Raw genomic sequence first — 13,072 nt, 5'->3', positions numbered from 1 at the left:
ATGTCATATGACATGGCACATAATGATGATGTTAATCAAATGGCAGAGGAGAATGGCCTAATTCTGCTCCTTTCTCTTATGGTATTGGAGGAAAAGGAAGAATGAGCAAAGCATGAGAAAGTAAATGATACCTTCAGAATGCTGAGTAGGAAGGGAAAAATCAATCACATGGTGTCAACACATTGGATATTACTGTAAAATATTGTAGGAGCCACATGTTCTGTGTTGCACATTTATTCTGTTTATACGGTAACTAGTCACATTCCCGGGGATGTGGTAAAAGCAAAGGGAATAAGTTTCGTATTCATGTTTATTTTGCAGCATGGAACCCTGGAGATCATAACTTTGTTCTCCACTTCAAGACTGAATATTTGCTAATTGCTAATAAAGGATCGAAAAAAGGAATTCTTCCCTTTGGAACAACCATTTCAATGGAGCTCAGGGTGCATCACGCAAGTATAACAACTCCATCTGACGTCACAGCTGGCAGCAATTGTTTTGTTTTGATTTTGGTTAAGTTTTTTGCTGCTACTAATATGGTTCAGTGCTTATTTAAAATTTAGGACTACTGGATTAAACTAGAAATGAATATGTGTGTTGTAGCCCTGGGGACTTTCATAGTCAATCAAATTTGCAGGGAATGATATCTCATAGATAAAATGAACTAAGTAGCAAAAGATCGGGAAGAAAAAAAGAAACGGTGAAATGAGTTTCTGATAAGGAGCAGGATGGATATGACTTTATTATCTCTGTGACTTGACTCTACTCTCAGAGATAAATTCAGCAAAATTTCAAGCTCTATTTTATTAAAAATTCGTATCATTTATATTAAACTCAGAATTTTCCTAGTAAGGTTGATTGAGAACTTAATTTAAGAAGCTACTGAACACAGAGGTTGAGGTTCTGAAGGGTAGTGTTTTAAGTCCAGCATCATCCATACAAGGTCAGTGTTTTCTCACTAGTTCAGCTGTGCACCAGCCGCAACAAAAGAGCTAGTCTTGTGGGGCAGGACGCACTACGCTGACATGAGAAGAAGTTGATATTGTTATCTAAAATTCTCAACAGCTAAATGAGATATATCTTTAAAAAAAAAATCACAATTTTCAAGCTGGCATACAGCTCTTGGATGTCATATTTTATATATGCATTAATCTTATCTTACATACATTTTTGTACTGTACAGTGCTTTACTGTCCTTTTTATATTTCAATGTTAACAATAACCAAACAAACATTTTTTTGGGAGTTCAAAATTAACACTGATACAGTACATAAGAACATTGCATGGCTGTGTGTTACACTAAAAATTGTATTGAGTATTTTGGGACTATCAAACAGATGAACAGTAATGGAGTGTGTAAGATATTGGATGGGATGCTATAAATACATTGTAAATGCACAATCAGTACCTATCTGACCAAAAGTGGATTATATTATGTACAGAGTTACATACAGTAATACTGAAAATTAATTAACAGAATTAATCTTCTTAGGTTCTTCAACTTACAAAAAATCAGAAGACTTCAATGAAGATGCAGTATCAAAGAGAGAGTCCTTGTTACAATATGAAGCATGCAGTCCAGCATACAGTTTGTTAAAGAAGGGGAAAAATCTCATCTGTTGAAGAGTGTGATGGCCTCCAGATACCTACATGATGTTGATGTCATAAATATGCAGCAAGAACTGCATCGTACTATAATCTTTCTGTATCAGAGGTCCTCTTCAACTGAGATGAATTGATCTTTTTCTCAATATCGTCCTGCCCCATAACATCAAATCCTCTCAAGAACTTTGTCTAATTAATACGTGTTTCTATTAGATCCCTGAAAATGAAGAGGATCCATTCTTTGGAAAACTCAGTCTTTCCTTGTTTTGCTCAAAGGAAAGTTAAAGACAAGAGTCTGGGAGTAAACTACTAAGCAGGGAACCTGCTCATTATATGAAAGTTATTTCATTATCTTCGATCATGTTGCAAAGTTTTTTCTATCCTTATGAAATCAGGCACTTGTTAAAAAGGCTGCTCGATTGGTAAAGACAGTGGAGAGTCTCTGCTGCTGTCTGTCACTCGGCAACAAAGTTTGATGCATGGAGGGAGTCTGACCATATGCTTCAGACATTCAGGATTTCAAATTCTTCCTCTGATTCGAACATTTTGTCAGCTGGCTCCACAAACTCTGGGAATGACAGAAAATACAAAAGCAAAAAAGTATTAGTGCTACAAAGTGAACATGAGTTTTACTTCACAATATATAAAGAATGAAGAGAAAATCCTGAAATCTCAATTTTCAGGCTAATAATCAAAAACTATTTGATTCATAGTACCAGGCAATGCAAAATCATGGGATTATTCAATAGCAGTTAAAATGGTAAGGGACAATAAACTAGAGCAAAGATTACAAAGGGCCTCAGCGTGAAACATCAACTGTTTATTCCTGTCTATAGCCTGATCTGTCTAGTTCCTCCAGCATTTTGTGTGCGTTGCACTGGAGAAAGAATTAACCCAATGTAATTTATCAATACCTACTTTTTTAAGCAAGTAATTTTTTTGATACAACAAAATAAGAAACAATTTGCCATTATCTGTTGAAAGGACCACAAAAACCCAAGGAACGTCAAATGGTTCAAGGAATTTGAAGGATGAATCATGGGTAAAACAACTTGTAAGAGAAAAGTCGAGAGAGAAGAGACATGGAGAAAGAAGCAAAATGTAAAGAAGATTCTGAAGGAGTACAGAATGTTGAGGAGCATCTCTTCCAGTCCGTGGTGGAATAGAGTCATATAGTGTGAAACAGACACCCTGACCCAACTGGACTGTGCCAAGCAAGATATAAGACTATTAAATGTAGGAGCAGAATTAGGCTATTTTCTCTTACAAATTGCTTTCAGTCCATTGGTCCATCAAATCTGCTCTGCCATTTGATCATAGCTGATTTATTTTCCTTCTCAACCCCATTCTTCTGCCTTTTTCTCCATAACCCTTAAATATCCATCTAAGCTAGCCCCACTTTCCCATGTCTGGCCTGTATCTGTCTAAACCTTTCCTATCCTTGCAGCTGTCTAAATGCCTTTTAAATCTCATTAATGTACCTGCCTCGACCACTTCCTCTGGTAGCTCATTCCATATACGGACCACTCTCTGTTTGAAAAAGTTGCCCCTCTGGTACCTATTAAATTTCACCTTAAAACTATTCCGTCTAGTTCTTGATTCTCAATCCCTGGAAAAAATACTGTATGTATTCACTTCATCTACACTCATGATTTTATACACTAGAAATAATAACAGACAGGAAGGAAAGAGAGCAGGGTGTTTTCTTTGAAAGAAATCCTGGAAAGAAGCCTGAGCTGATGTGGAATTAGTCCATTGTGAGAGGGGAGGTTGCTGTTGACAAGAGCAAATGACTGAACAGGAACTGGGTGAATGTCATACCGGGCAGAATGTAGGACAGGACACAGCTTTAGCACAGAATGTTGCTAGGAAGTGCAGTAGAAAATACATATTAGATATGATGTTTTTAAATGACAACTGGCTTATTAGATCATAAGACATAGAAGCAGAATTAGGCCACTCAGCCCATTAAGTTTACTCTGCCATTTGCTCATGAAGTGGGATAAATTAAATAATAAATGTCCTCGCAGAGGCCTCACCTGCACCTGTGGTCTGTACTTCAGGTTTGGTTGCAGGAATGAATGGGGGCCAATGAGCTGGATGCTTCTCGACCAGTTCAAACATCCGGAAACTTTGAGTCTTCAGGATTTCCTATCAATTTGACATTCACATCATTAGGCACAAACTAAACAAAGTCTTCATTTTATAATATAGACTAGGGAGATAATCCACAACTGCAGACCGGCATGCAGATTTTGTCTCTTGGTTCTGAATCAGAACCAGGGAAAGCTGGTAATGGTAAAATCCTTCTCTTGTCTGTTCAGAGTTCAAAGGACGAGGAGTCCACGGTATACACACAATTTATTTGGCTGTGAGGTCAGTCTCAGAAAATGCCACTGTTGATGACACCAACAAGTATTATATGTGACTCTTTCCTAAGAATCCTTTCTTAAGTGCCAAACCTCCTTCTGCAAAAGACAACTTGTTTAGGTGGGAGCAAAGAACAAAATAAATACCTACAAGTGCATGTTATATTTGTGGAAGAAGAGCGATGGTTTTCAATGACCAAAAAGATTGTGCTGCCTTTAATGTCAGGTGTTACCACTATATTTTTCCAGAAAGCAAGATGAGCTTAGAAAATGAGAAGGTGAAAAGAAACCGATCTCAAACTGAAAACGGACAGCAGGAGGTAAAAGTGGCTGCTCACCACTGCTTTCTACAGTCTTATAGAGATGGAAAATAAATACTAGCCTTGCTCTAAAAAGAGAATAAATAATTATTTAAAATATGTATAACTGAAAAACAATAATTTCATACCTTCTGTACAGAATTACACCAGTTTTCAAAATCCCTTTCAGTGTTGCAAAAAAATCCCTGTAATAAGAAGCATATGACAAGGAAAATAGTGACAGCATCATGTATACACATACATACATGTATACACAATCATATACTGTACAAGGCATCATGGTCTAAACATCTAACTTATATATTTTAAATAGTGTACTTTGACAGCTGTAGATTTAAAATATGCAATTAAAAGTTAGCAGACTGAATTGCGTGGATGAAAGTGCAGCCTATCATGCTGACAGATACAAGAAGCTGACAGTTTAATCTTCATTTTCAGTATTATTGCCAATGTCCCCTCCTGATACATTTTACACTTAAAGCAGTTTTCCTTAAGCTCACTTGGTGTTGTTAACGAACTCATTCTCTACTGGAAGTGAGGAATTAAAAAGATGAGGAAACCCTAAGCTGATGCTCCTAGTATTTGCCTCAGGAGGTATAAGGAGAGTCTTTATTTTGAAGAGTCAATTGAGTCAATTTGTTTTCCCTGCTTTCCCCAAACAGATGAAATCTGTGGCATCACATCACCATCCTAGTCCCCTCATAGTTCAGAAACCCTAACACATAATTTCCTTCGACCCCTAAGGTGATGGTATACTAAGCCTTAAAAGTGAGTCACACTGCTTGTGAAGAAGCCCTTGTACCTCTGATAGTCTGAAAATAATACAAAACTGCACATCTATATGCCTGATTACAGTGTAGTGACTCTCACCCTTTGTAGGGAGGGGATAAGGAGAGTCATGAACTGAAGTTGAAAATTTTCTGAGAAGACACCCCTGGAGATGTAAATGAGAATGTTTACTGCACTCTGTGGAAGATACTGTAAGTAGTCAATTTTGCATTGCTTGAAAGAAGATGAAACAACTACTCTGTCTTTGGATAGAACCTGTACCAATAATACACACACAAAATGCTGGAGGAGCTCAGCAGGTCAGGCAGCATCTATGGACAAAAGTAAACAGTTGACGTTTCAGGCCGAGACCCTTCATCAGTCCTGAAGAAAGTCTTGGCCCGAAACGCTGACTGTTTACTCTTTTCCATAGATGCTGCCTGGCCTGCTGAGTTCCTCCAGCATTTTGTGTAAGTTGCTTTGGATTTCCAGCATCTGCAGACTTTCTCCTGTTTGTACTGCACCAATAATAGCCGTCATAAAACTGAAACTCCTTCCATTTGATTCTAGATTTAGATTCAGATTCATTTATCCCACATACATCAAAACATACAGTGCATTGCATTGTTTACTTTAACAACCAACACAATCTAAAGACATACTGGGGGTAGCCCACAAGTTGCCACACATTCTGGCGCCAGTATAGCGTGCCCACAATGCTGAACAGAACAATACAAGCAGCAACAAAACAAAAGCAAAACAAGTCTTTTTCCTTCCCCCCCCCACCACACCCACCCACCCATTCACACAAACAGACAGTCCCGGTACTTGTCAGACAGATAATGAGAAGGTAAGCAATCCTTCTGAATAGATCCTACAATTTCACTGGACAAAGTGAAGCAATACATTAGTCTATATTTGGGGATATTGACCCTTGATTACCACAAAATTTGCATTTATGTTGCTTATTTATTTTTATTTATCTATTGAGATACAGCGTGGAATAGGCCCTTCCAGTCCTTCGAGTCACGCCATTCAGCAATTCCCCGGATTTAAGGCTCGCCTCATCATGGGATAACTTTAAATGACCGATTAACCTACCAACTGGTTCGTCTTTGGACTGTGGGAGGAAACCCACATGGTCACGGCGAGAACATACAAACTCCTTACAGGCTGCAGCAGGAATTGAACCCAGGTCCCTGGTACTGTAAAGCGTTGTGCTAACCACTACACTACTGTGCTGCCCCTAGACATGGTTAATGGGGAGTGTCTGTTTGGGAAGCGATCACCCATTTTCCATAAATAGAATTTACTTTAATTGCTCTGTGCAATGCAAGGTTAAGCATGGAAGTGAGCTCCTGTGCACGGCACACATGGTACTGTGTAAAACTATTAGACACAAAAGCTAGGGAGCCTAAGACTTTTGCACTGTAGTCTTATTTGTCACTGCGGAGCAGAGAGTGAGTTTGTAAAAGTGGCGGGAGCAGAATATGTTAGAAGTGGTGAGGGAGGAGTATCGCGGAAGTGGTGTGGGACAGGTGGCAGAGAAGGAGTGCAAGGGGTGGGGGCTGGCGCAGGTGCAGACACACCCAGCCCTGAGACACCAGGCAAGGTCATTTGATTCCAAACAGTTGGTTTATTGATCATTACAGGAGGTCTCTCTGGTGCTTCCCACACCCTCGCCTCTCCTTTCCACTTTTCCCCACCATGATTCCCCTCTCCCTGCTCCCTTCCCACTCTCAGTCCACATTAGAGACCCATAACAGAATCAGGTTTGTTCTCAATCACAAACATCAAGTTTTTTTTGCAGCAGCAGTACAGCGTAATACATAAAAACTACTACAGTACAGTGCAAACGTCTTAGGCTTTTGCACAGTACTCTACACAGCTGCAAAAATTACTCAGTCAGGTGGCATTGATGTACGACCTAGAGAACAAAGTATTTTTATTCTGTGTTAGGTTATTTGGGGAATGTGCAGGGAAAGAAAGGAGGAAGCAAAATTTGGTGCATGATATTTTAATGCAAGATAAAATCAGTGGGTGAGTGCTGATTTACACTTCCAAGCAGATGGTGTGCCATGAATTTAGTAGGATGTAAAACAGTGGCAAACTCGATGTTAATTTATAAAATATCTCAATCTAATGAAAATGAGATACTAGATCAAATTTTACAAATGCCACAGAAACAAGAAACACAATGAGGATCTTGATAAAGTAATTCGGGATAAATCACTCCCACTGGTCAGCATGTTGATAACTGGGGTACTTATACTTAAGATGATTGTAGGAGAAATATACTGAGATTAAACATATTTTGACATGGAGGGTTGTTAGAATGCTTCATCCCATCTCAGGAATAATAAGGAAATAAATCATTTTTCTCCTGAGTTTATATGGAAATGGAAGAGAACTAGACTAAGCATCTAGTTGAGAGTGTCCAGTCACATGATACCAAATAACAGCCCTCTGTACCATAATATTCTATGATGCCCTGACCTAACACTGCAAAGCAATTCCTGTAATTCGATATCAATTACCCGTGTAGGTCAAGATTCTGGTCAATCTGTTACAACAATCCGTGGCTGGTACAGTAGCCTAGTGGTTCGCGTGATACTATTAAAGTGACATGGCTTCAATTCCGCTGCTGTCTGACCACGTGGGCTTCCTCTGGGTGCCCCGGTTCCCTCCCACATTCCAAAGACATATGGGTTAGTAGGTCACACACATCAAATTTGCTGGTGAATGCAGCAGGCCAGGCAGCATCTCTAGGAAGAGGTACAGTCGACGTTTTGGGCTGAGACCCTTCGTCAGGTCTCGGCCTGAAACGTTGACTGTACCTCTTCCCAGAGATGCTGCCTGGCCTGCTGCATTCAGCAGCAAATTTGATGTGTGTTGCTTGAATTTCCAGCATCTGCAGAATTCCTTGTGTTTGGGTTAGTAGGTCAATTGGTTACATGGTGTAATTGAGTGGCTTGTTGGGCTTGTTGATACCATGCTGTAGCTCTAAATAAGATAAATAAAAATTCAGACGTTTACAGGGAAAATAAAACTCTGTCCAGAAATGAAACCCCTTTTCAACCGTAGCTTGTGAATTTTTGCCTAACAATACTCTCTGAAACTTTGAGTGACACATTGTGAGAAATCTCTGTCTTCATGCATGGTGTATCTATGTAGGTTCTTCAGATAATTCTATGCTACTGGCAATCTTTAAGATGTACTATAAAAATTTTATGATTCTAGAATACAAGAAAAGATTGAATCGGTTAGAACTTTATTCCCTAGAACATAAGAAGATTGGGGGAGATTTGACAGAGGTATGAAAAATTATGAGGGGCCTATGCAAGCAGGCTGTTTCCACAGAGGTTGATCTGAGACTACAACTAGAGGTCATGGGTTAAGGGTGAAAGGTGAAATGTTTAAGGAGACCATGAGGGCAGCTTCTTCACTCAGAGGTTGGCGAGGGTGTGGAGCACGCTGCCAGTGGAGGTAGTTTTGATTTGACTGTTTAAGTTGCGAAGTTTGGATAGGTACATGGATGGAAGGGGTTTGGAGGGATATGGACTAGGTGCAAGTCAATGGCACAGGCAGCTTAAATAGTTCAGCATGGACTAGATGGGCTGAAGGGCCTGTTTCTACGCTGAAGTTTTCTAGGACTCCATGTCATTGACATTAATTTGCTATTTAATAATAGGTTATAATTTTGTCAGTAGATGGTGCTATTGTACTTTCTGAAATAAATTGTGTTATTTATTCAAAGATCTGGAGCACTGTCCAGTACCTCACAAAGAATTGTTATTATTTGTCTCTTCCTCTTTAACACTGTGTTTCTGCTTTACTGTCAGAGCTACAAAAGATCTGAAGCTGGAGAATACAAGGAAAAGGAGACACAAGAGACTGCAATTGCTGGAATCTGGGACAACAAACAAACTGCTGGAGGAAGTTAGTGGGTTCAGACAACATCAGTGGAGGAAAATGATCAGCTGACATTTCAGGTTGAGAAAGAAAGTAGGAGCAGGAGTAGGCCAACAGGCCTCTCAGGCCTGCCCTGCTATTCAATATGATAACGGACTATATATGCTTTCCTCCGCTCCTCTTCTGAGACAGTTCCCAAAATAACCCTCAATTTCTTCATCTTTCAAATATTTAAATATCTTCACCTTAGATCTGATCATCTTGCCTCCACCACTTTGGGGCAGAGAATCCCAGAGATTAACTACCTTTGTCAGAAGAAATTTTAATGCAGCTCAGATTTTCATTTTGTAGCATAAATGTTAGAGTGGTTGAGCCAAAGGTCTTGCTTCATTTGACCCATCCAAGTACTTCTCATGTGACTGATAGAGAAACCCATGTTCCAACTCATTGAAGCCAACCATTTGCATTAAATGTGCATCACACAAACTAAACAGCACACATGGTGAGTCTGGTCACCATAAGATATAGGAGCAGAACTCAGACATCCCACCTCTCCCAGAAGTTCCAGGAGTCTCCTGCATATTGATAGTGGCTCCCTGACACCCGGAAATTATATACAATATCCCGGAAATAGATTTTTTTTGAGAGGGAGAGTGAGCATCCTGATTGGTCTCTCTTCATGCGAAGAGTGGTCCCAAGCACTGGGCCGCAAGGGAACAATATGATTTGGCGATATGAAACGATATGAGTCATTTGCACCTTTCCTCATTCCCTGTCACGCCCACTGTTGAATTTTAACACACGCGAGGTCATCAGTGACCCAAGACGTGCAAAGGAGTGGGGCCGTGACCCATTTATGAATGTCCCCGGTGAGTCTTCCATGTCAGCGCGGGAAGAAGATCAACTCCTCGAGCTTGCAAATGACAGTGGAAAGTATGTTTGACATAACATCTCTGCCGGCATTCTGGATCAAAGTCAAGGCTGAATATCCTGAGATAGCCACGAAGGCACTGAAAACGTTGCTTCTGTTTCCAACATCATATTGCTGTGAAGCGGAGTTTTCTGTAATGAATGCAATGAAAACTAAATTGCGGAATAGACTGGACATAAGGAACCCCCTTCGAGTATCACTGTCTCCCATCACACCTCGATAGGACCGTGTAGTTTCAGGAAAACAAGCCCAGGCTCCCACTGATTCAGCGATATTGGTGTGTTGCAATGATTTTATATGTTCATACAAGGAAAATATGCACTGTGTGTTTAATATCCAAACATTACTTAAAATGTTATGATGCTATTGACTTATAAGTGACTTATAATTCAGTGCTCCCCACCTTTTGGGCCGCGAAGAATACAGTGGTAGCCGGAACGCACCCAGCACATTTTTAAGAAAAAAGCCGAAACAAATAAGCTAATTAATTAGGTGCCGCCCAGCACGTAAATATCGGTCCAGATCAGAGGCAATTGCCAATTGCGTCGTCTCTGATCTGGGCTGACATTTATGTGCCGGGTGGCACCTAATCAATTACCTTGTTTATTTCAGCTTTTTTCTTAAAGATGTGCTGGGTGCGTCCCAGCTACCGCTGCACGCTTCGCGGCCCAGAGGTTTGGGACCACTATTATAGACTTATCGCTACATTCATGCAAGGAAAATATGCGCTGTGTGTTTAATATTAAATTCGTTAGATAAACCCCTTTAGAAACAAAATTGAGTGTATCAGCCACTTGCAAGTGACTTATAGTTGACTTATCATCTATATTCCGGTGGCGTTTAACAACCTCCCCTTCCCCCCCACCCGCCCCCCCACCGGGTCGGCCGGTCCGCAAGAATATTGTCAATATTAAACCGGTGCGCGGTGCAAAAAAGGTTGGGGACCCCTGATTTAAACTAGCTGGCTAGCTGCCAAGGAGTTACGCTATTGATGTCCTACGTGATGAGGCTAAACTCCCTGTAGACTTGCTTAAAGTTGTAATAGAATAAACATGATAATATAAGTACATATTTAATGTCACATTTGCTGCATATACCCAACTTGGTTTACAGATTAGACAAAATCACTAAACAAAGTATTACACACACCTTTGGAGGTCGATGGGGGGGGGGTGGATATGGGGTTGCGGGGGGCGGGGGCGGGGGTGCTACCTCCCTGAAATGAGTTTTTGCAGGGTGGGATGTCTGAGAACTTGGCTCATTGAGTCTTCTCTGCCAATTCATCATGGCTGACCCAGTTTTCCTCTTAGCCCCAATCTCCTGCCTTCTCCCCATAACTCTTCATGCCCTGACCAATCAAGAATATATTAACCTTTGCCTTAAATATAGATAAAGCTGCCTGTGGCAAAGAACTCCACAGATTCACCACTCTCTGGCTAAAGAAATCTCTTCTCATCTCCATTCTAAAAGGACTCCCCTCTATTCTGAGGCTGTGTCTTCTAGTCTTGGACTCTCCCAACATAGGAAACATCCTCTCCACATCCACTCTATCAAGGGCTTTCAGCATTCAATAGGTTTCAATGAGGTCACCCTCATTCTTCTGAATTCCAATGAATATAGGTTCATCAAATACTCTTCATATGACAAGCCATTCAATCCTGGAATCATTTTCATGAACCTCCTCATATATGGGTTATTTCTGGTTGAAAGAGCAAAGGAAGGATTAGATTGCATCACTCACTAAAGCTACCGAAGGGTCAAGATTTGTAATTTTCATACGACGTGGCGCTCGGTGGCAATGATAGCTATAGTCATCCAGTCTCCCATCATCCTCTGTGCCTACTGCATGCTGAGTTGTATGGGGGTCCAAATAGATTAATTCATCTCCTATACAGATGGCAAAACATATTTCAGTCATTGATATTCAGTGTAACACCAGAATAAATAAAATTTATCGAATGTTCAATACAAATCCTCTAAATGAGAATTTCTTATGCATATGCACACATACTGACGTCTGTCTTAGGGTATTATACTAACATCACAGTATTCATTATCATTGTAAAATGGTATATTAAAATCAGTACAATTTATTTGGTACAAATTTCAGACTGGCTATCTGACATGAGCCCAAAACAAACCAACTATATATGACAAGCTCAGGGTATCAAAAAATAGTCCTCAGGTTTATGTGGAATTATGTTGGGCCAGACAGAAGTATTAAAATTATAATACAAACAGAGTAAATAGAGAGAAATTCTTCTCTTCAGCAAAAATGCCAAGAAGCAGGGGACAGAGGATGAAGGTAATTGACAAAAAGAACCAAAATAGGATGTTTTTTAAAAAAAAACAAAGAGTGGTTAGGTCCGGAATGAGCTGCAAGGGCAGTAGTCGAGGAAGATTCAATTCTAGCAGTCAGCAGGGAACGGGACAAGTTTTTGAAAGGACAGAACTTGTAGGGTGGAGGGTGAATGTTCCCAGCTGGTCAGATCTAACATACAGCCATTATGGGCCATTATAGGTTAGCAGCTTCCTTCTATGAGGGAACCATTTCATGAACTCTTCATTACTTTTCTTCTTCAAAATTACAGCACTGTTCAGTGTTATCCGTTGGCATATTAAAGTCTGCAGAGGAGCATTTGATGGGCAATCCCTTTAATGAGAAGTTTATGAAGAGCCTTCACTGTGGCTTTGTCATGACTCCAGCCTTACAGCCTGATTCTGAAAGCCATCATTGCTTCAGCACCCGATCTGGAGCTAATGAGTGAGCAACAGGCCGTATACAAACTGGCAGGTAGAAATAGCACCCACTGTACTGGGAGACTGGCCCTGGTCCTGGCCCCTCTCTCCTTGACAACAAAGGGAAGGCTGGGGCAGATGTGGAGATCAAAGAGAAAACAATCAGTATTTTTAGTATTTCTACCATCCGTGCGTAAAATGTACTTCAGTGAACTAGCAGAATTTACTGATTGCAATGCTAAAATGTATCATAAACAACAGTTTGGATGATGAAGTAAGTTTATAACTTACAAAGTAGGGTTTCAGAAGAAAGGATTGCTTGAATGTGCAAAAATACGTGGAAGGTTAAGATAGTCAAAATCAGAATCACCAAGCACTAAAACACCTTTTTGGGTAATGAAGCAGGTTTGTTAAATGACCTTTGAGTA

The 13,072-nt window shown here is 40.3% G+C and overlaps 1 protein-coding gene across 1 annotated transcript in view; it reads right to left on the bottom strand.

Annotated features, from left to right (window-relative positions):
- Positions 1-585: 585 nt before the first annotated feature.
- Positions 586-13,072, bottom strand: part of atg4a (autophagy related 4A, cysteine peptidase) — a 56,952-nt gene continuing 44,465 nt past the window's right edge. Inside the window, exons 10-13 of the mRNA XM_063061052.1 lie at positions 11,647-11,792; positions 4,423-4,479; positions 3,645-3,756; positions 586-2,173 (exon numbers count right to left, since the gene is read on the bottom strand). Coding sequence (XP_062917122.1) covers positions 2,109-2,173; positions 3,645-3,756; positions 4,423-4,479; positions 11,647-11,792 — 380 coding nt within the window. The 3' untranslated portion in view covers positions 586-2,108. The remainder of the gene's footprint in view (positions 2,174-3,644; positions 3,757-4,422; positions 4,480-11,646; positions 11,793-13,072) is intronic.

Source organism: Mobula hypostoma, chromosome 10 (assembly GCF_963921235.1).
Source record: "Mobula hypostoma chromosome 10, sMobHyp1.1, whole genome shotgun sequence".
Classification (NCBI taxonomy): Eukaryota; Metazoa; Chordata; class Chondrichthyes; order Myliobatiformes; family Myliobatidae; genus Mobula; species Mobula hypostoma.
Note: the sequence above shows the minus strand (reverse complement) of the source record. Positions and strands in the feature narration are given on the sequence as shown.